The following is a 16,032-nucleotide window of genomic DNA, read 5'->3' as shown; positions in this document are numbered from 1 at the left end:
AATGAGGGGGCAACTCTCTCTCTCTCTCTCTCTCTCTCTATATATATATATATAAATATGGCTTAACACCAATAAATAAAACAGCTTAACATCTGTACACATTTAAAACAGCATATTTACCGTTTACATTTTCTCCTTCTCGCTCATCTTTTCGTGCTTTTTTAAAAAAAAGCGTAATATTGTACTTTACGCACCAGCTGCCATTGTCACCAAATATTAATGAACTCTAATGCGAAGATGATAGCGTAAGTTACGCACAATAACACGTGACATGAGCTAATCCAATCAAGTTTGAAAACAGCTGCATTTTACCGTGCAGCATTTTGATTGGTCAATCTATCAATCAGACTAAATAATTCTTATTTTATTTCAAGCAATTGGAAATCTGAGGGGGCAGACATGTAAATGAGGGGGCCAAGGCCCACCCAGGCCCCCTCGTGGCTACGCCCCTATTGCGAGGCGTCGCGTAAAGTGCACAAGGCAGGAGATTTATTGCATTTTGTCGCAATGCGCATGCACCGAACATCTGCGTATAAACAAGTCAAATAAACTATACTTTGTTTTTTCTGTGTGCGCGAACGGTCAAACACACAGCCTTGCATAGTCTACTCTGAGCTTGAGCCAGTGGTTGCAATTCACAATCTCACCCCTAGATGCCGGTAAAAATCTACAAAGTGGGCCTTTAACATGTAAAGTTCCATAGACAAAATAATCAACAGGAAAGGAAAGCTAAGGTCAAAATGTTTGGTAAATAGTGTATTCCCTTATACGTAAAATAAAATGTTTTTAAGTAGTAAATGGCAATGTAAAGAAATTGTATCAAACTTGAATGTATTAATTTGAAAGTTTTAACCTTATTACAGCTTTAATGAACAGAATGTAGTTTGGGCACCTTATACCATCCTACACTGAAAAAAAAATGCATTCAATTTCTCAATTTTTATTGCAAGTGGTTGCAATCAATTTATTTAAGATACATTTAAACAAAAGTTGTTTATTTAATTAATCTTTTTTGTTTAAATGTAGATTTATTAAATTAATTGCAACCACTTAATTTTTTTAAGGTAAGTAAATTGAATGAATCATTTTTCATATTTCATGCCAGAAACATACAAACATCAGATTGATAGTAAAAGTTTACCAAACTTCACTTAGTGTTATACAAGTAAATCCACACACCACTTAGATTTTAACTTTATTTTTTCTCAAGATAAGTAGGTTCATTATGTACAAATTAATATTTACAAAAGGCAGTAAATTCATAAACTCCAATGTATATGATTTTAGGACTTTCAGTGGTGAGCTGTAAAAGAAACGGTAACAAGCACATTCCTGTGGAAATACTTACTGCCAAGCACTGAGCACATATAACCAATCTACAACCACAACATCGCAATATACAACATGACACAAAGAGAAAGAAATAGGGAGATAGAGGAGAAACATTTAGAAAGGGAAAAGAAAGATGGGAAAGAGAATTATGAAACAAAGCAGAGTCAATTAACAGAATTACTCGTGAGAGAGAGAACATGATATACACCGAGCCAAATCTAAATACAAGAAGCAAAAATATAAGCAGAGAAGCAGAGAGTTGATGCAGGAAAAAGATTAAATAAATTACGGGTGTAAGGAAGAGGACAAGCAATATTTGAGGAGACTGATGGTACTGTGAGTAATAACTGCTGTAAAGAAAATTACACAACTGCAATATCAGAATAGCCAAATACACATTTCATGAAAAAAAAATCAGATTAACATTGTTTGAGAGAGCAATACAGCTTTAAAGGCCAAAATTCAACTAACATGCATTAGGGGCAAAATGTCAACATTTTATTCTCAATAAAAACTGCTAACTTTGAGAGCTTTGAGGATTTCACCAAACTGCTTTTATACCATGACTGCTTAATCGACTTTTGTTATAGCATACTGGGTGTACAAAACTTAAAAATGTATGTCCAGGTATGTCTACATTGCCATTCTACAGCAACATACAAATTCAAACCCATTAAGTGTACACAAGAAAAAAAATGAAAGCCAACAAAACAAACAAAAGCAAAAAAGAAAACAAAATAAATGCTTAAGCAGTCAAAAAAAAAAAAAAATCATTGATAAAACCAGCAATGTTAATTAGAATGGACACAAGACATACCCAAACATATCGATACAAAACTATACTAAATGTTAACTAAAACAGAAACTGACATTAGGCAAGTGTTTGTTCCTTTATTCATAAGATTAAGTTTAGTGTAAAATAAAATCAAAGGGGAAATATTGCAAATTGAAATCACCAAGCTCTCCTCAATGTGACACAAGCATCAGACAAGCATAATGAAGACTCTCAATAAAGCTGATGTCTGGATGTCTCAATGCCCATTTCCAGTGTGTCTCTGGAAAAGTTTTGCTCTCATCTGCTCATCTCTTGCTTTGCTCCAATTTTGCAGGACTGCAAGAAAAGAAAGAGAATCTGGTAATGAGGGAGTGCAGGAAGAGAGAGAGAGGACAGGGGGTGGGAGGGGTTGAAATATAAGGTAAGGAGGAGAGAACAGAATGCAATGTCATTTTTAAGTCAACAAGAATTATCATAACAATTAATTCATTTGCAAATACAAGTGTCCAAAGAAAATTAAACTTTAACATACTCTAGAAAAGTGAAATGTTTGCCAAGCATCAATGTAATCAGGCCTGCAGATAGTAAAACAAAACAGTGTCCTCACTTGTGCCTAAACCAAATCTTTTTCTTGTTGTGTATATACTTGTGTGTCTATTCACAAACTACTAAGGGTTTTGTTGAAGTCATCATGGTGGCAAAAAATCTGGGGGATTATTCATAAGAGAAACATTGATGAACAAAAATTGATAAGTTACAGGTAGTCGGAGGAAGTGAAGAACAAAAATGACTTGGAGGTATCACTCCCAAGCACTATTTAGTAATGATCAACAAGAGAAAGATTTGGCATATTCCAAATTCACAAAATGCTCAACTTCTTCATATAACATGGAAAATTAATTCTGAAATGTCGGGCTTCCCTAGACATGAAATAGCATTTTATAATAATCACTTATTCACACCAAACTGCAAACCAATGAGTACGCTCCGCAAAAAAACAAAAAACTATAAACTTTAAAAACGGCCATCAAACTTTCTGTATGGATCAAAGAGACACTTACCATGGAACAAACAAAAACAATGAAACCAAAGTACTATAAAGAAAAATAAATCTTAGTATGTACATTATTTACATTCAACATATGTACACAATTCACCAATGAGGTGTCAGGGATGTATTCTGCTTGTAACGGCTCCAAGCGAACCTCCTAAACCCGATCTATGCTGGTAGGTCATTAAATAAATGTTGAATTTCCCATCGAAAATGCTAAAAAGGCGAGTTTTTATCTGTATGACGACTGCAAAGCCACAAATATCAAGTCCGTTACAGATCATGGAGCAATAGATTATCCATCTTTCACTTTGTGAAATTGCTATAATGTATAAATCTTTGACTTACTGCTGCACAGTAATGCATGTAAATGAGTCCTAGTACAGGTGATTGGTGTCACTAATACTTCAATTTTGCTGATGATGCTCATTACAAAATGACATTTATGATAGATGAAAAATGATTTACTTCAACACCTCAGCAGAAGAGATGATGAGATTTTGCAAGAAATCAAGTCCTTCTTACCGGCCACACACACGCATTCATCTTTTATGTGGACATCGCACAAGGAGACACAGCCATACAAACCCATGCATTTCCAAACACCTGCGGGATAGAACTTGCCACACAAGGTTTAGGTAACTAGTTGACATCACCATCTGGAGAAGAAACATCAGCCATTTTGCTACGAAACTGCTCTTGATTTTCCTTCAGGACCCGGTCAGGGTTAATGCATGATAAGCACAGGACCATCCATGTTGAGTGATGGGGACTCGGCCTTCCGGTGGATCGCTGCTGGTGGGCAAACTTATCGCTGTTAGACCTGGACTTTAAAACATCTGGCCTGGGATTACAGCAGGGGTGGGGTTAAAATTTGTGAGTCACTGAAATGCTGCAGCCATTGCATTGAGCTGCACTCCTTGGGTATTGAGGAAAGATCGAGAAAGGATCTTTGGGTGATTCGATTTCAGGTCGACGTGAATGCTGATTTGAATCTCTCAGTGGGTTCTTGTGATATCTCAGTCCAAATCTTAACGTGTAAGCATGACGATTAAAGATGCTGGAAAACTAACAGAGCACCTCCACCGACTTACTGAAGACATCTTAGGCAAGGGGAAAGATACAAACCATCCTCTTCTTCCTAGATCACAGGTATGCCGCAAAGCTCACTTGAAAAGTTCATCAAACATGACACCTGGGTTGTTTTGGTTCAGACATCTTGCATCTTACACTGCGACTTCGACTTTACACAGACTGGATGAGATGGCATGTGTAAACCGCCTCACTTTATATTCAATCTTCTTCCTTAACCTTCTTGTTTTCTTGTCTTGAGATTTCTGGCTGTTTGCTTGAGAGGAAAAAAACATGAACACACAACACTGTTAGGTTAAAAATGTTTTGAGGTCTATGATGTGGGAGAACTTCCAGCGGCCTGAATCGGTCTTATTCTAACTGCTCAGGTAAGATCTTTGCCGTGTTATGTTGTTTTTAAAGGAATAAACTAGCCAATGAAAGCACTGGTGAGTAGTAAATACTAATGGGCTGGGTGAGAAGGCTATAGTGGGTTTTAAAATGGCACCTAAGTGAGTGTATCTGTTAAGTGGATCACAGATCTATTAACTGTCCATCTGTCAGAAAGTCCATGACTCTACAAGAGTTAAAAAAACAAAATCAGAATTCCCCTTTCTAAACTAATCAGCTGTAAACTGTGGGTGTATCTGATTGTGTATATATGGTCCCTAAAGTCTGTCTTTATAAGCTCTGTACTGTAATTTTTAAGGTGAGAATGGCCCTCCCCCTTTTCCCCATATTAGGAGGTGGACAAACATGTTGAGCTGACTTTACAATCTATTTTGCTAGGGTCAGAGGGGGTGAATGTAACCCCAAGCCCTGTTAGAAATGCTAAACATGTGTCTAAATCTGGAAAGGCCAAGCTGGACTGCACATACTCCACCGGCACAGAGGGCCTGAACCTGCAGCAAAGAAAAAAAAAACTTTAGATAATAAAACTACAACTAGCACAAAAGCACACCAGTGTATCTCCGTGCACTCACGTTTTGATAATGGCCCTCAAAGCCTGCATCCTTTCACGCTCCACAAACTTGTCAATAAGGTAAGAGGCCATACGTGGAGCTTGCCGATATAATTTGAAAAACCGGTGGAAGTTTCCAAGTGCCCAAGCTGTACGGAGCTCGAGAGCGTGGGCTACACACGGGTCAGCACGAAGCTCAGGGGTCAGGTACACAAGTTCTGTTGTCAGGTCTACAAAAAAAAAAAAAAAACAACATGAGAATGTAAAAATGCCAATAGCTGAACTGCTCTTTAAATAACTATATACATACCTCCAGAGTTCTTAGTGAAGATGTAGTAGATAATTCTGTAAGCTGTGAATTCTCCTACGTTGTCTGAAGGACAGTCTTTATACAGTGCCTTCAGCTGGGTTTGGCACTGGTTGAATTCTTCGTGATCGCCCTGGATGAAAAGCATCAAGGTTAAGGCCAAATATCTAAAAACAGCTTTGAGTTCACTGACAGCCAAAAAGCTTTCATACCTTTTCAAGAGCAATTCGTGCATGCGTCTCATACACCTCTACTGTGAACTCGGTACGCACACCTTGAACCTGAAAACAAGATTCAATATAAGGCAAGGAAAAAAAAAAGAAACAGAAGCAGGTAGATGACGGATACATTTTACTCACAGTAAGGTCCTGGCGTATTGATTTCATTTGTTCACATGCATACAAATAATCTTGACTGGTTTTCCAGTGAGCTTTAACCGCAACTAGAGACTTTCGCAATACCTGAAAAACAAGAGAAACACAATCAAACAAAAATGTATGTATTTACTGAAAGATATGCCTAATATTCAGATCTTAAAGATAAGAAACACGGAAGCACTCACAGGAACAGGCCTAACAGTTGAAGGGTCAGGGGCGCAGGTAAGACGCAGGTAATTTTTGGTGATGTCCTGGCAGGTGCCAACAATGGGGCAATCATCCCAACTGAGCCCTTCCTGGGTCCCGTTGGGCACGTCGAATACATTAATGTTTAATACCAGAGGCTCAGTGCGCAGTTTAGTGTGGAAGCGTGCAGCCCGGCTTTGCTTCTTGGCTTCGCGATTTGGGTCGTGAAAGTCAAGACCAGCATTACCACCTTTGCGCTTCTTACCAATACCACTGCCTGCCTCTTCCATATTCCTAAAAGATAAAAAAGCCAAAGATTTTAACTTGACAAGACAATCTTTGGCGTTATAACTTAAAACCAAGTGATATAAACTTAAAGCCTAAATACAATATTTAAAAAGGACATTTCACAAGACTTTTAAAGTTGTATGTCTCCAGAGTACTTATATGAAGGTCTAGCTCAAATATAGATAATTCATCATAGCATGTTAAAATTGCCACTTTGTAGGTGCGAGACGTTTGTGACGAAATGACTGTTTGGGTGTTTTGTCATTTTAAATGCAAATGAGTTGATCTCTGCACTAAATGGCAGTGTTGTGGTTGGATAGTGCAGCTTAAGGGGCTGTATTATCCCCTTCTGACATCGCAAGGGGAACCAAATTACAATTGCCTATTTTTTTACATGCTTGCAGAGAATGGTACCAAAACTAAGTTACTGAGTTTTTCTTTTTCACATTTTGTAGGTTGATAGAAGCACTGAGGACCCAACTATTGCACTTAAACTTGGAAAAATTCAGATTTTCATGATATGTCCCCTTTAAGTTATTTGGGATTTCCTCTTGTTATACAATCAGTGAGGATTTCTAACCTCCGCCCTCTATTTGCTTTGCCTCTTCCTCTGCCTCTCTCTCCCCCTCGACCTCTTTCTGCCCCACGGCCTCGGCCACCCTTTTGTTGCCGTCGGGTCAGTAGGAATCGAGCATCATTTGACATGCTGTTATCTGACTGAGAGCCAGAGTCACTGTTGAATAAAAAAATAAATCAATCAATTGCAGCTGGTCTCCTCAATTTACCAAATCTACTAAAATCTTCTTTAAGAAGTTCACAACCAAACTTTGATCTATTTTTATGTGGATCAATTATTGTGGTGTATTATTATGTCTGATACCCCATACCAGCATTTGAAAACAGTATGAACTGCAAATTATATAAGGGCTTGTGTTGTCAAATCCCTAAAATTCTCTTTTGCATTCAGACAGAATTTACACCTCAGGTGAACCATCTGCCTTTATATTAAACTTTGTGCATTACCTGTGATGTCGACTCCTGTCTCTGTTTCGGCTGTGAGGGGATGGTGATCGTGACGAGGATCGGGATGAGCTGGAAGAGGGGCTTCTTTGAGAGAATACATTTCTATAATTACCCAGCCTGGGCCCGCCCCTACCTCGAGTGGCTCCACCTCTCCCGACAGCATTCTCCTGAGAGCGTTGAGGAACTGCTTCCCAGCGAGACAGCTTGGGCTTCAGATCTGATCAGAAAAGAAAAGGATTTATTTAGTGCAGTGTTTGGGTAGAGACAGAACCCATAATGACCCCCGTAAGCATAATGCATGTATCAAGAACCCAAAATTGCAAATAAATATCAGGTAGACGTTGCATTTTAAAGATGCAACTTACTCTGGGAGAGGTTCTTTAGTCCAGTCAATGGTGTAAGCAGAGCCATCCTGTAGCCTGGACTGCAGAAGGTCTTTTAGCACTTTTTCTGTACGATCCTTATCTTCTTCAGATTCACAGGCTGTAAAGCAGCGCTGCACATACTCTTTCATGGCCTGTGGCCAGTCCTGAGGTCTACAAGTACAAAAAAATCTGTTTTCATCCCTGTAAATGTAATCTGGAAGTTTTAACATCACTCCAATAATGTGGATGGAAAACAAGCATACTTTAATAAGTACAACTCTTAATTCTAGACACTGCTCAGTCCTCTTACCGAGCTTGGGCCGTTGCTGCTGTAGCGGTAGATGTTGCAGTCGCAGATCCAGGTGTTGCTGTGGTAGACACGTTGGGCAAACCCTGTACAGGGGACTGCTCGCCTGAAGCAAAGCTTTGATTGGCCATAACATATGGACGTTTTGATATATTAAATTTAACAGCACCTGCTCCAGGAGCCTCTGCAAAACAGACAAAAAACCTTACAGTAAGATTCACCTAGCTAAAGTTACATGTCTATTAAAGGCTACAGTTGTAGAATTTCACACATAAAGAAACATTTAATAACAACAAACCACATACGTTTCATGCGCTGCCACAACTGCTGGCCACCCATGTTCATATTGGGAAGGTTAGATTTTTTGTTGCCATCCATCCTGCTTGCACCTCCGTATGCCCCTTGACCTGGACCCTGCTGCTGGGAAGGCTGAAATCCTGAAGCTTGGTAACCCTGGTACGAAGGCCGAACCTGCCCTTGACTGTAGCTTCGCATCGAGTTCGAATCAGTTGGACTGTATGGCATTGCTCCATTAGGACTGTAGGGGGTCTGGGAAGGAGTTGGTGTGTACTGACCATTGGGTGGGGGAGGTATAGAGGGTGGAGGAGGGGGAGGGGGCTGGTCAGAGGATGTAGGGCTTTGGGAGGGAGGCTGAGGGGTTGTTGGAGTAGGGGGCTTGGGTTGGGAGGAATAACTGGAGGACTGATCTTCCATTACAGGCATGGAAGAGGGCTAAAAGAGAGGGTAAGAAAGTGAATAAATAAACAACAGACAATACAGGTTTAAAATAATTTCCAGCTGTACGCTACAATGATAAACAACTTCTTACAGCTCCAGTGGGTGTAGTGGGTGCCTGGTAAGTCCCTGGAACGCCATACTGTCCGGGAGGATATGCTCCTCCATACTGTAAAGAAAAAGCATACATTTACAATATACAACATACCATACCCTCCTATTTATGATGTAAGCATTCACTTTAAAGTATGCATGGGATAACAGACTGTGATATATAAAAAAGTATATGTAAAATTACCGGTGGCATAGGATAGTAGTAGTTATAGGGATATGGATATCCAGCATACTGTTGCTGGCTCTGATACCACTGTTGATAGTACTGCTGCTGTTGTTGCATTGCTGAAGAGTCTGTAATGGTTGTTGGATACGTCCCGGGCTAAGAAAAGAAAAGACCAAAAATCAATCACCAATGCAAAAAAAGTACAGGTGATGCATTAAAATACACTTATTTTTCCATTAGCACATAATACAACATCTACATATTTACCGGTTGGTTGGGCTGATTAGTTTGTGCCGTCTTTGCCGAATTCTGACTTTTAGTGATAGAGGCTAAAGCCTGTCGGGCCTTCTCCCATTCTGGGTTCTCGTGGGCTGGGTTATCGCCACTTGAATTCGCTCCATATGGCCTGTGGATATATGAGACACTTACAAACCTCTAGTACATTTTTGGACATGCCACACAAGCTGCTAATTCTTCATCTGTAGATAACATTTCAAGGTTGTTCTGGCTATGCCAGCCAACTGATAATAATAATGCTCAACATTTACAAATTTGCACATGACCTGGTCATAATTCTTACACTAACCATGCGAAGATTGCATCATTTTATCCTAATGTTGGTATGATCACAATCTGCACTGACTTAACAGTAACGTTAACTGTGGCTTGGGTGGGCCTGTAACAAGCAGACCAAACGCTACAAGAAATTGAACCACTAGACTGGTAAAATAGTTGTCAACACCTTTCAATATTGTAATGATTTTCAATAATAGTCTTTAATTTGTGATTATAAAACCGACGATAAAAAGTCCCTGCTTATTTGGAAGTTCGCTAAAGGCCACTGAATATTTATAACCATTCACCTCGTTTTAAAAGTTTCCATTCGGTTTAACATTAGTTAGAGTAACAGTACAAAATGTAAATGTGTGTACAAAGTGTGATTCTTAAATAGTCTTGTAAATGAAAGACTCTTACCAGCTCGGTGTCGGTGCTTGCTGCGCTGTGTTCGCCGCCATTTTGCCAAGAGAGCTAACGAAATAGCTCCCCTAAAATTTATACGTAAACCTATAAAGACAAAAAAAATCTCACTATATGTAGACAATCGTTTTAAAGTATCCACGCGATGGTAGTTTTTACCGAATAACCTTAAATAAACCAAGTTCGAGTTGATATTAGGAAACAATGAAATCCGTGTCACCTACTTCGCCAAGCTCAGCGGTCTAATGTCAACACCTTAAACAAAATGGCTGCCGAAAGTTAGACCGGAAATACAGTCGCATTCTCATTGGACGAGAGAACATTCTGCACATGGCTAGTCTGAATCATAGACCAAATGAGACATTTCTAACTAAATAAATTCATTAAAATGAATTTAAATGCACCACATACGTGCATAACTTGTATTGAATCTACATAATATTATAAAAGAAAGGCATTTTTGTCAGTGACCAGACAAATCCTGTCTGAAGGACTCCTCATGGCCTATATTTTAAGAAACGAATCATCACTGTAGCTTTGTTGGTAGAGCATTGTGTTAGCATTGCAAATGTTGTGGATTTGATTCCCAGGGTATATTCAGGGTATAAATGTATACCTTTAATGCAATGTAAGTTGTTTTGGATAAAAGCATATGCAAAATTCATGAACATTAATAGATTTTTACTTATTTTTTGTTTGTGTGCAAAATAACCAGTCACTATAATTTATGTAGAGTTTTAAAAGTAAATTTGTTACTTTAATATTAATGTTGTCTAGTCCCTGACTGTGATTTTCATTAAAAAGACCTAGATGTCACTATTGTGGCTCGGCTACGCCTATACAAAAAAGGGGGGTCGGAATAATTATTGAGTCTGTACTGTCCTGGCTGGCTTTTTTGCTTTGCCATAATAAGAAAGAACACGTTAGACACGTAGCATAGATACAGTACACAATTTCCTCATTGGCCTATTTTTTCTTTATTTTGATTTGGTTTCGGTGACCCAGCTGACTCAAGAGCGACGGCGCCCCCTACCAATAGAGGCACCGTCAACACACTATGTTCCCGCCTTCTTTCTCCTCTAAATGGTTAGAAGGGATGTCAGTCTATTTTTTACATTTATGATTGGCCAATCTCTAGAAGAAGGCGGTACATTATTTGTTGTTGTTTTAGTGGTAGAAATGGTCCAGTCGACTTCTTCAACGTAGACGGATATTTACAATATAAAATTATTGCTTTTTGGAGATCCACATTATTTCTTTGCTGATAGGAGCATCAAGTCATTGTCTAAGGAGAGGAGATAGGCAATAAATATCCTGAATCTGCCGTTTTAAAGGTATTTTTTGTTTGTTTACCACAATGGGTAATAAGTTGACTCAGCGATAGCGGGCCATTAAAGGTAGTTTCTTGAGTTCTTCGCGTGTAATCTATCATATATTTGTGACTCAAAAGGTTAAATATTAATACATCTGTAACCAGCTGTAAGTTCACTTTTTTATTAGCTTGAATAGCAGATCATATCACGTGTGCTCGCGGCCTGACGTCAACAGTTGTTGTGTGTACAGTTATCATCTGACATTATCAAGTACCTTCTGATAACAACAGGTTCATGTGTTTACTATTAAAAGCCTAAAAGCTGAGCGTGTGGAAATTAAATTAGATTGCCCAGAACAGTCAAGTTTTCGCATTGCAGCACTTTCTGTGGCAACTCGTCAGTCTGTTTTTAGTCTCTAACTTTCTGAAGGCCTCTCCTCATTGTCCAAGATTCGACCCCTTTTTTTTTTTTTTTTTTAAAAAGCTTCTCCACTCAATTTCTACCCAATCTAAAAATCTAGCACTTGGCACACTTAGGCTACTTAGTATTTTTGGTTTTTTTTTCTCAGTAAAAATATCTAAAAATTCTTAAATTAAGATGTATTTTCTGGATGAGCAAAATGACCTAGGAAAATAAGTCTTCATTTTTAGACAAAAAATGTAAAATTTAAGCGAATTTGTGCTTAAAACAAGCAAAAAAAAAATTGCCAATGGAATAAGACAAATTTCTTGAATTAAGTGTTTATGAAAAAAGTTTATATTTTTTATATTTTAGAGTTTATATTATATTTTTTGTCTAAAAACTAGCCTTATTTTGCTCATCAAGAAAATACATCTTAATTCATGAATCTTTTTATATTTTTACTGAAAACAAGACAAAAATACTAGGTAAGAAAGTCATTTTTTGCAATGTATTTGTTAATAAAACTACCAAAACACTACAAAATATTTAGAATTTTTTAGTTTGTTTAGCTTATTTTAATGCTTGTTTTTATTTTAAAGCTTGTTTATGTTTTTTAAGTTTGTTGAGGCCCTACAGTAAACCACAGTGATTGCAAAAATAGATATTTACCAAGCCGCAAAAAATCACTTTCTTACTTAGTATTTTTGTCTTGTTTTCAGTAGAAATATCTAAAACATTCTTAAATCAAGATGAATTTTCTTGATGAGCAAATGATCTAAGAAAATAAGTCTCGTTTTTAGACAAAACATATCAAATTTAAGCGAATTTGTGCTTAAAACAAGCACACAAAAAATCTGCCAATGGAATAAAACTTTTTTTTTGCTGAATTTTTCTTGTATTAAGTAAATTCAAGAAAAAAATGTCTTATTCCATTGGCAGATTTTTTTATACACTTTTTTACACTTCAAATAATACCATGACATTATCATTTTGCATATCCAGAAACATACACAGTGGTACGTGTGATATCAGTCATCATGGGCTAAATAGGGAAATACTGTATTAAAATTTCTGATGTGGTTTTTCAGAGCCAGAAGTCATAATGCAAATAATCCTCAGCTGGATCATCCAGATCATAAGTGTTTCACAGGGTAAAAAATTCTGTTCAAATAGGATTGTTGGGGATCTCTATATTTCAGAATGTAATGACCGTCGAATGCACAAGTGGCCCCATTAAGTGGTTAGGTGAACATACAGTAATAACAAAATCTAAGATCACAAACCCTAAAACCAGCCACCAGTTAAAGATTCTGGATCATTTTACAATAAAAAAACTCACATAGTCTGTGAAGTGTGTGTTTTTGTGTAATGTTGATAACATTGTGTTTGTTTCTTAGATGTCTAGCCAATATCAGCGAAGTGTTCCACTGGAGGTCAGGAGAGCGGAGGGGGAGAGAGTACGTGCCAAACATCCAGATAAAATTCCGGTCAGTCTCATGATAGGAAACAATAATAGAACCTACTGTATTACACTTCAGCTTTATACATTATTGGGCAATGCTCTAGTAATGACACACTTCATTATTTAGAAACCATTACTAATATATTGCTCAAAACATTTTTTTTGTTTGTTTAAAAGGTATTGACCTAAAGTTTTGTCTCTATGTAGATTATTGTGGAAAGAGCTGCACGGTCCCGAGCTCCTGATCCTGACAAAAAGAAATTCCTTGTTCCCTCAGACCTTACAGGTGACAAATCACATTACACACATGCTCCTCTATTCCACCACATTATATTGAGGATTACGGTTGGGAATCGGAAGCCGTTTTTATTCACATAAGTTGTTTTCTTCACTTTCAGTTCCATTAACAATTCTCAGAGGTGAAGCAATAAAGTTTTTTGATCGTGTTTACTGCACATTGTAGTCCATAGCAAGGGAAATGAAAGAAATTATATTTAAGCCAAGACTTGTCAGGGCTCAACGCAAATAATTTTTTATACTGACCCTGTTTTTCAGTTTTTCACTTGCCCTGTCAAATTACTGGCCCCACCAAAAAGAGATTTCAGTGTAACATAAATACAAACAAACGGCCATATAATATATTTTAGTGACTGAGGGCAAAGCACTGGCCCGAGCAACTCTCACGCTGGCCTCTTTATGTTGAGCCCTGTTTGTGTTTGCTGTTTCAATTAAATGTGATGACCGAGAAAGACTGGATACCACAAAATAATATTAGGCAGTAAACAAATAAACAACACATATTGAATATAGGAATGTAGTAAATTCTTTACAGTGTCCTTTCCCTATTGTTAATTTAAGAGAAAACAGTTCAGGTCATGACTTCACTGTTAGCTACAGGGGGTAATGTTATATTACAGACATGTAAATCTAAATAAAAGCGTATTCCTTACTTTCTCAACCCTTACCGTTAACTTCCTCAATTCTGTATTCCGCTTGGGGAAGAAACGAAACCGTTTGCAGATTACAAAATTTTGGTCGGGGATTTTGACCTTACACTCTCCCTCTTTTTTTCCAGTCGGTCAGCTCTGCTTTCTGATCAGACAGAGAGTGTCTATGAGGCCAGAAGAAGCGCTCTTCTTTTTCGTAAAAAATTCCCTTCCTCCATCCAGTTCCCCCCTGTCTGCAGTGTATGAGGTAACTCAAGCACCCTTTATCTTTATCTTCATCTTCAACAGTGTTGAGAGTAGTTGTATGTGTGGTACGCACACATTTTTAATATTATTTTCTCATTTGAATTTTGGAACTTAATTTTTGTATTAATTTTGATTTGTGGTTTGAAAATGACATTTTTTGTAGTGAGCTTGGAATAAAGCCAGAGACAGATATAACACAAATACAGTCTAATATTAACATTTAGTACCCTTTTTTAATGTGTTATTTTTATAAAGTTTTTATTTAAAGCAACACTAAAGAGGTTTTTTTACCTTAAAATAACGTTTCCGGTTCATCCACTCGAAACAGGGTGAACGGCACTTTCACATTCGCTTTGCAGCCCTCTATCGGCCAAAGCCGCACTAAAGAAGTTTCCAACCATCGGGTCGCGGTCCTGTAGTTTGAGTGAAAACTAGTACTACAAAAACTTGCTTTACAGCAGACCTACAATCCAATCAGAGCCAGCTATGCTGCAGTATTTACGACATTGGTAATGGAAAATTCCGCTTCTAACCTGTAGGGGGAGCAAAGAGCAAAAACTCTTTAGTGTTGCTTTAAATTTAAAACACATGACAGTCATCATTATAATTATTTTTTAATTAATAACAAAACCAAGTGAAAATGTGCTTGAATAAAAAAATGCAATCTGTGCATTACTGTAATCAGTTTGATGGACAGCATAAAATAAGTATGTAAATAAATGGGTAAAGAAAAGTACCTTAAAACTTTTGGAACTTCCTCACCCAGATTTAGAATCTGCTTTTGCTAGTTTAAAAGATGCATTCAAACACTTTACCACTTTACCTTAAGATATTGGCCATTTTGAATGTAATGATTCTGTTCCTGTTTTAGGAGCACCATGAGGAAGACCTTTTCCTGTACATGACATACAGTAATGAGAGTGTTTACGGTGCCTGAGGCAGAGGATGAAAGGACTGGAAAGAGGGAGAGAGAGAAAAGGAGGATTATACAGAATAAAACATGGAAAGGGTTTTATATTGTACCACTATTATCCCAAGTACAGTACATTTACGGGACATATTTGTATAATGATTGAAGAGTTGTTTGGATATGTCAGTATTTGGAGGCAACTACAATGTATTACACTAAACTGATTATTGATAGTATTGTGACTTGAAAGATTTAAGAGTGAGGCTAAACAAAGTAAGAAAATGAAATCAAATAGGGTGAAGTCAAAAATGGAATAGGAGAGCAAAAAGTATTCATTTCATCTTTCTCTCCCAGGAGCGAGTCACCTGTATTTAATGCAAATAGGGTTTTTGTTGTTTTTCTTTTGTAAAGTATTATCACTAACTTTTGTGCATATAATAAAACCTTAAAAGTTATTGTCTTTTATTTGTCATCTCATTGTGTGTTATATGTGAACAGTCTTTGTTTAATGTAGATTTGATCACTCACTCCTAATATTCCTGTTTCAGAATAGATCCGCCTCACATTTAACACACACACATTGCAATAAACTTTTATTTTCTATGGCTCACCTCTTTTGGATTGAACCTGCACAAAACCTCACACCAACAGAGGCAGCAATGAAGTTTTCTTTTTTCCTAAAGGATGAGACATGATAAGTGGTTTTATTCATTCTG

At 37.5% G+C, this 16,032-nt stretch overlaps 2 protein-coding genes across 3 annotated transcripts; one reads left to right on the top strand and one right to left on the bottom strand.

Annotated features, from left to right (window-relative positions):
• Positions 1-1,182: 1,182 nt before the first annotated feature.
• Positions 1,183-10,321, bottom strand: leng8 (leukocyte receptor cluster (LRC) member 8). Of its 2 annotated transcripts, XM_073872019.1 has the most exons (16): positions 10,261-10,321; positions 10,034-10,123; positions 9,326-9,464; positions 9,077-9,214; positions 8,873-8,947; positions 8,349-8,775; positions 8,047-8,227; positions 7,741-7,907; positions 7,372-7,591; positions 6,929-7,081; positions 6,060-6,354; positions 5,857-5,958; positions 5,710-5,778; positions 5,501-5,630; positions 5,213-5,420; positions 1,183-5,131 (listed from the first exon to the last, which is right to left on the bottom strand). In XM_073872019.1, exons 2-16 carry the CDS (start codon positions 10,072-10,074, stop codon positions 4,969-4,971), a joined length of 2,508 nt encoding a protein of 835 aa, XP_073728120.1. In that variant the 5' UTR covers positions 10,075-10,123; positions 10,261-10,321; the 3' UTR covers positions 1,183-4,968. The 2 variants fall into 2 exon arrangements, with proteins under 2 accessions (XP_073728120.1, XP_073728119.1); XM_073872018.1 differs by having other exon boundaries at positions 10,034-10,291.
• Positions 10,322-11,188: 867 nt separating this feature from the next.
• On the top strand, positions 11,189-15,771 carry LOC129448311 (gamma-aminobutyric acid receptor-associated protein-like 1). Its single transcript, XM_055210595.2, has 5 exons — positions 11,189-11,370; positions 13,149-13,238; positions 13,421-13,499; positions 14,289-14,407; positions 15,278-15,771. Exons 2-5 carry the CDS (start codon positions 13,149-13,151, stop codon positions 15,341-15,343), a joined length of 354 nt encoding a protein of 117 aa, XP_055066570.2. The 5' UTR covers positions 11,189-11,370; the 3' UTR covers positions 15,344-15,771.
• Positions 15,772-16,032: the final 261 nt, after the last annotated feature.

This window comes from Misgurnus anguillicaudatus, chromosome 10 (genome assembly GCF_027580225.2).
Source record: "Misgurnus anguillicaudatus chromosome 10, ASM2758022v2, whole genome shotgun sequence".
NCBI classification, from domain to species: domain Eukaryota; kingdom Metazoa; phylum Chordata; class Actinopteri; order Cypriniformes; family Cobitidae; genus Misgurnus; species Misgurnus anguillicaudatus.
Note: the sequence above shows the minus strand (reverse complement) of the source record. Positions and strands in the feature narration are given on the sequence as shown.

What these genes read in the sequence shown, in the direction of transcription:
- leng8 (XM_073872019.1), bottom strand. Translation starts at nt 10,074, where the DNA reads ATGGCGGCGAACACAGCGCAGCAAGCACCGACACCGAGCTG. An exon ending in CCACTACACCCACTGGAGCT is followed by an intron (nt 8,776 to 8,872) that starts GTAAGAAGTTGT and finishes CCTCTCTTTTAG; the next exon opens with CCCTCTTCCATGCCTGTAAT. An exon ending in AAAGCAAATAGAGGGCGGAG is followed by an intron (nt 6,355 to 6,928) that starts GTTAGAAATCCT and finishes TTTATCTTTTAG; the next exon opens with GAATATGGAAGAGGCAGGCA.
- LOC129448311 (XM_055210595.2), top strand. Translation starts at nt 13,149, where the DNA reads ATGTCTAGCCAATATCAGCGAAGTGTTCCACTGGAGGTCAGGAGAGCG. An exon ending in AACATCCAGATAAAATTCCG is followed by an intron (nt 13,239 to 13,420) that starts GTCAGTCTCATG and finishes GTCTCTATGTAG; the next exon opens with ATTATTGTGGAAAGAGCTGC. An exon ending in TGTTCCCTCAGACCTTACAG is followed by an intron (nt 13,500 to 14,288) that starts GTGACAAATCAC and finishes CTTTTTTTCCAG; the next exon opens with TCGGTCAGCTCTGCTTTCTG.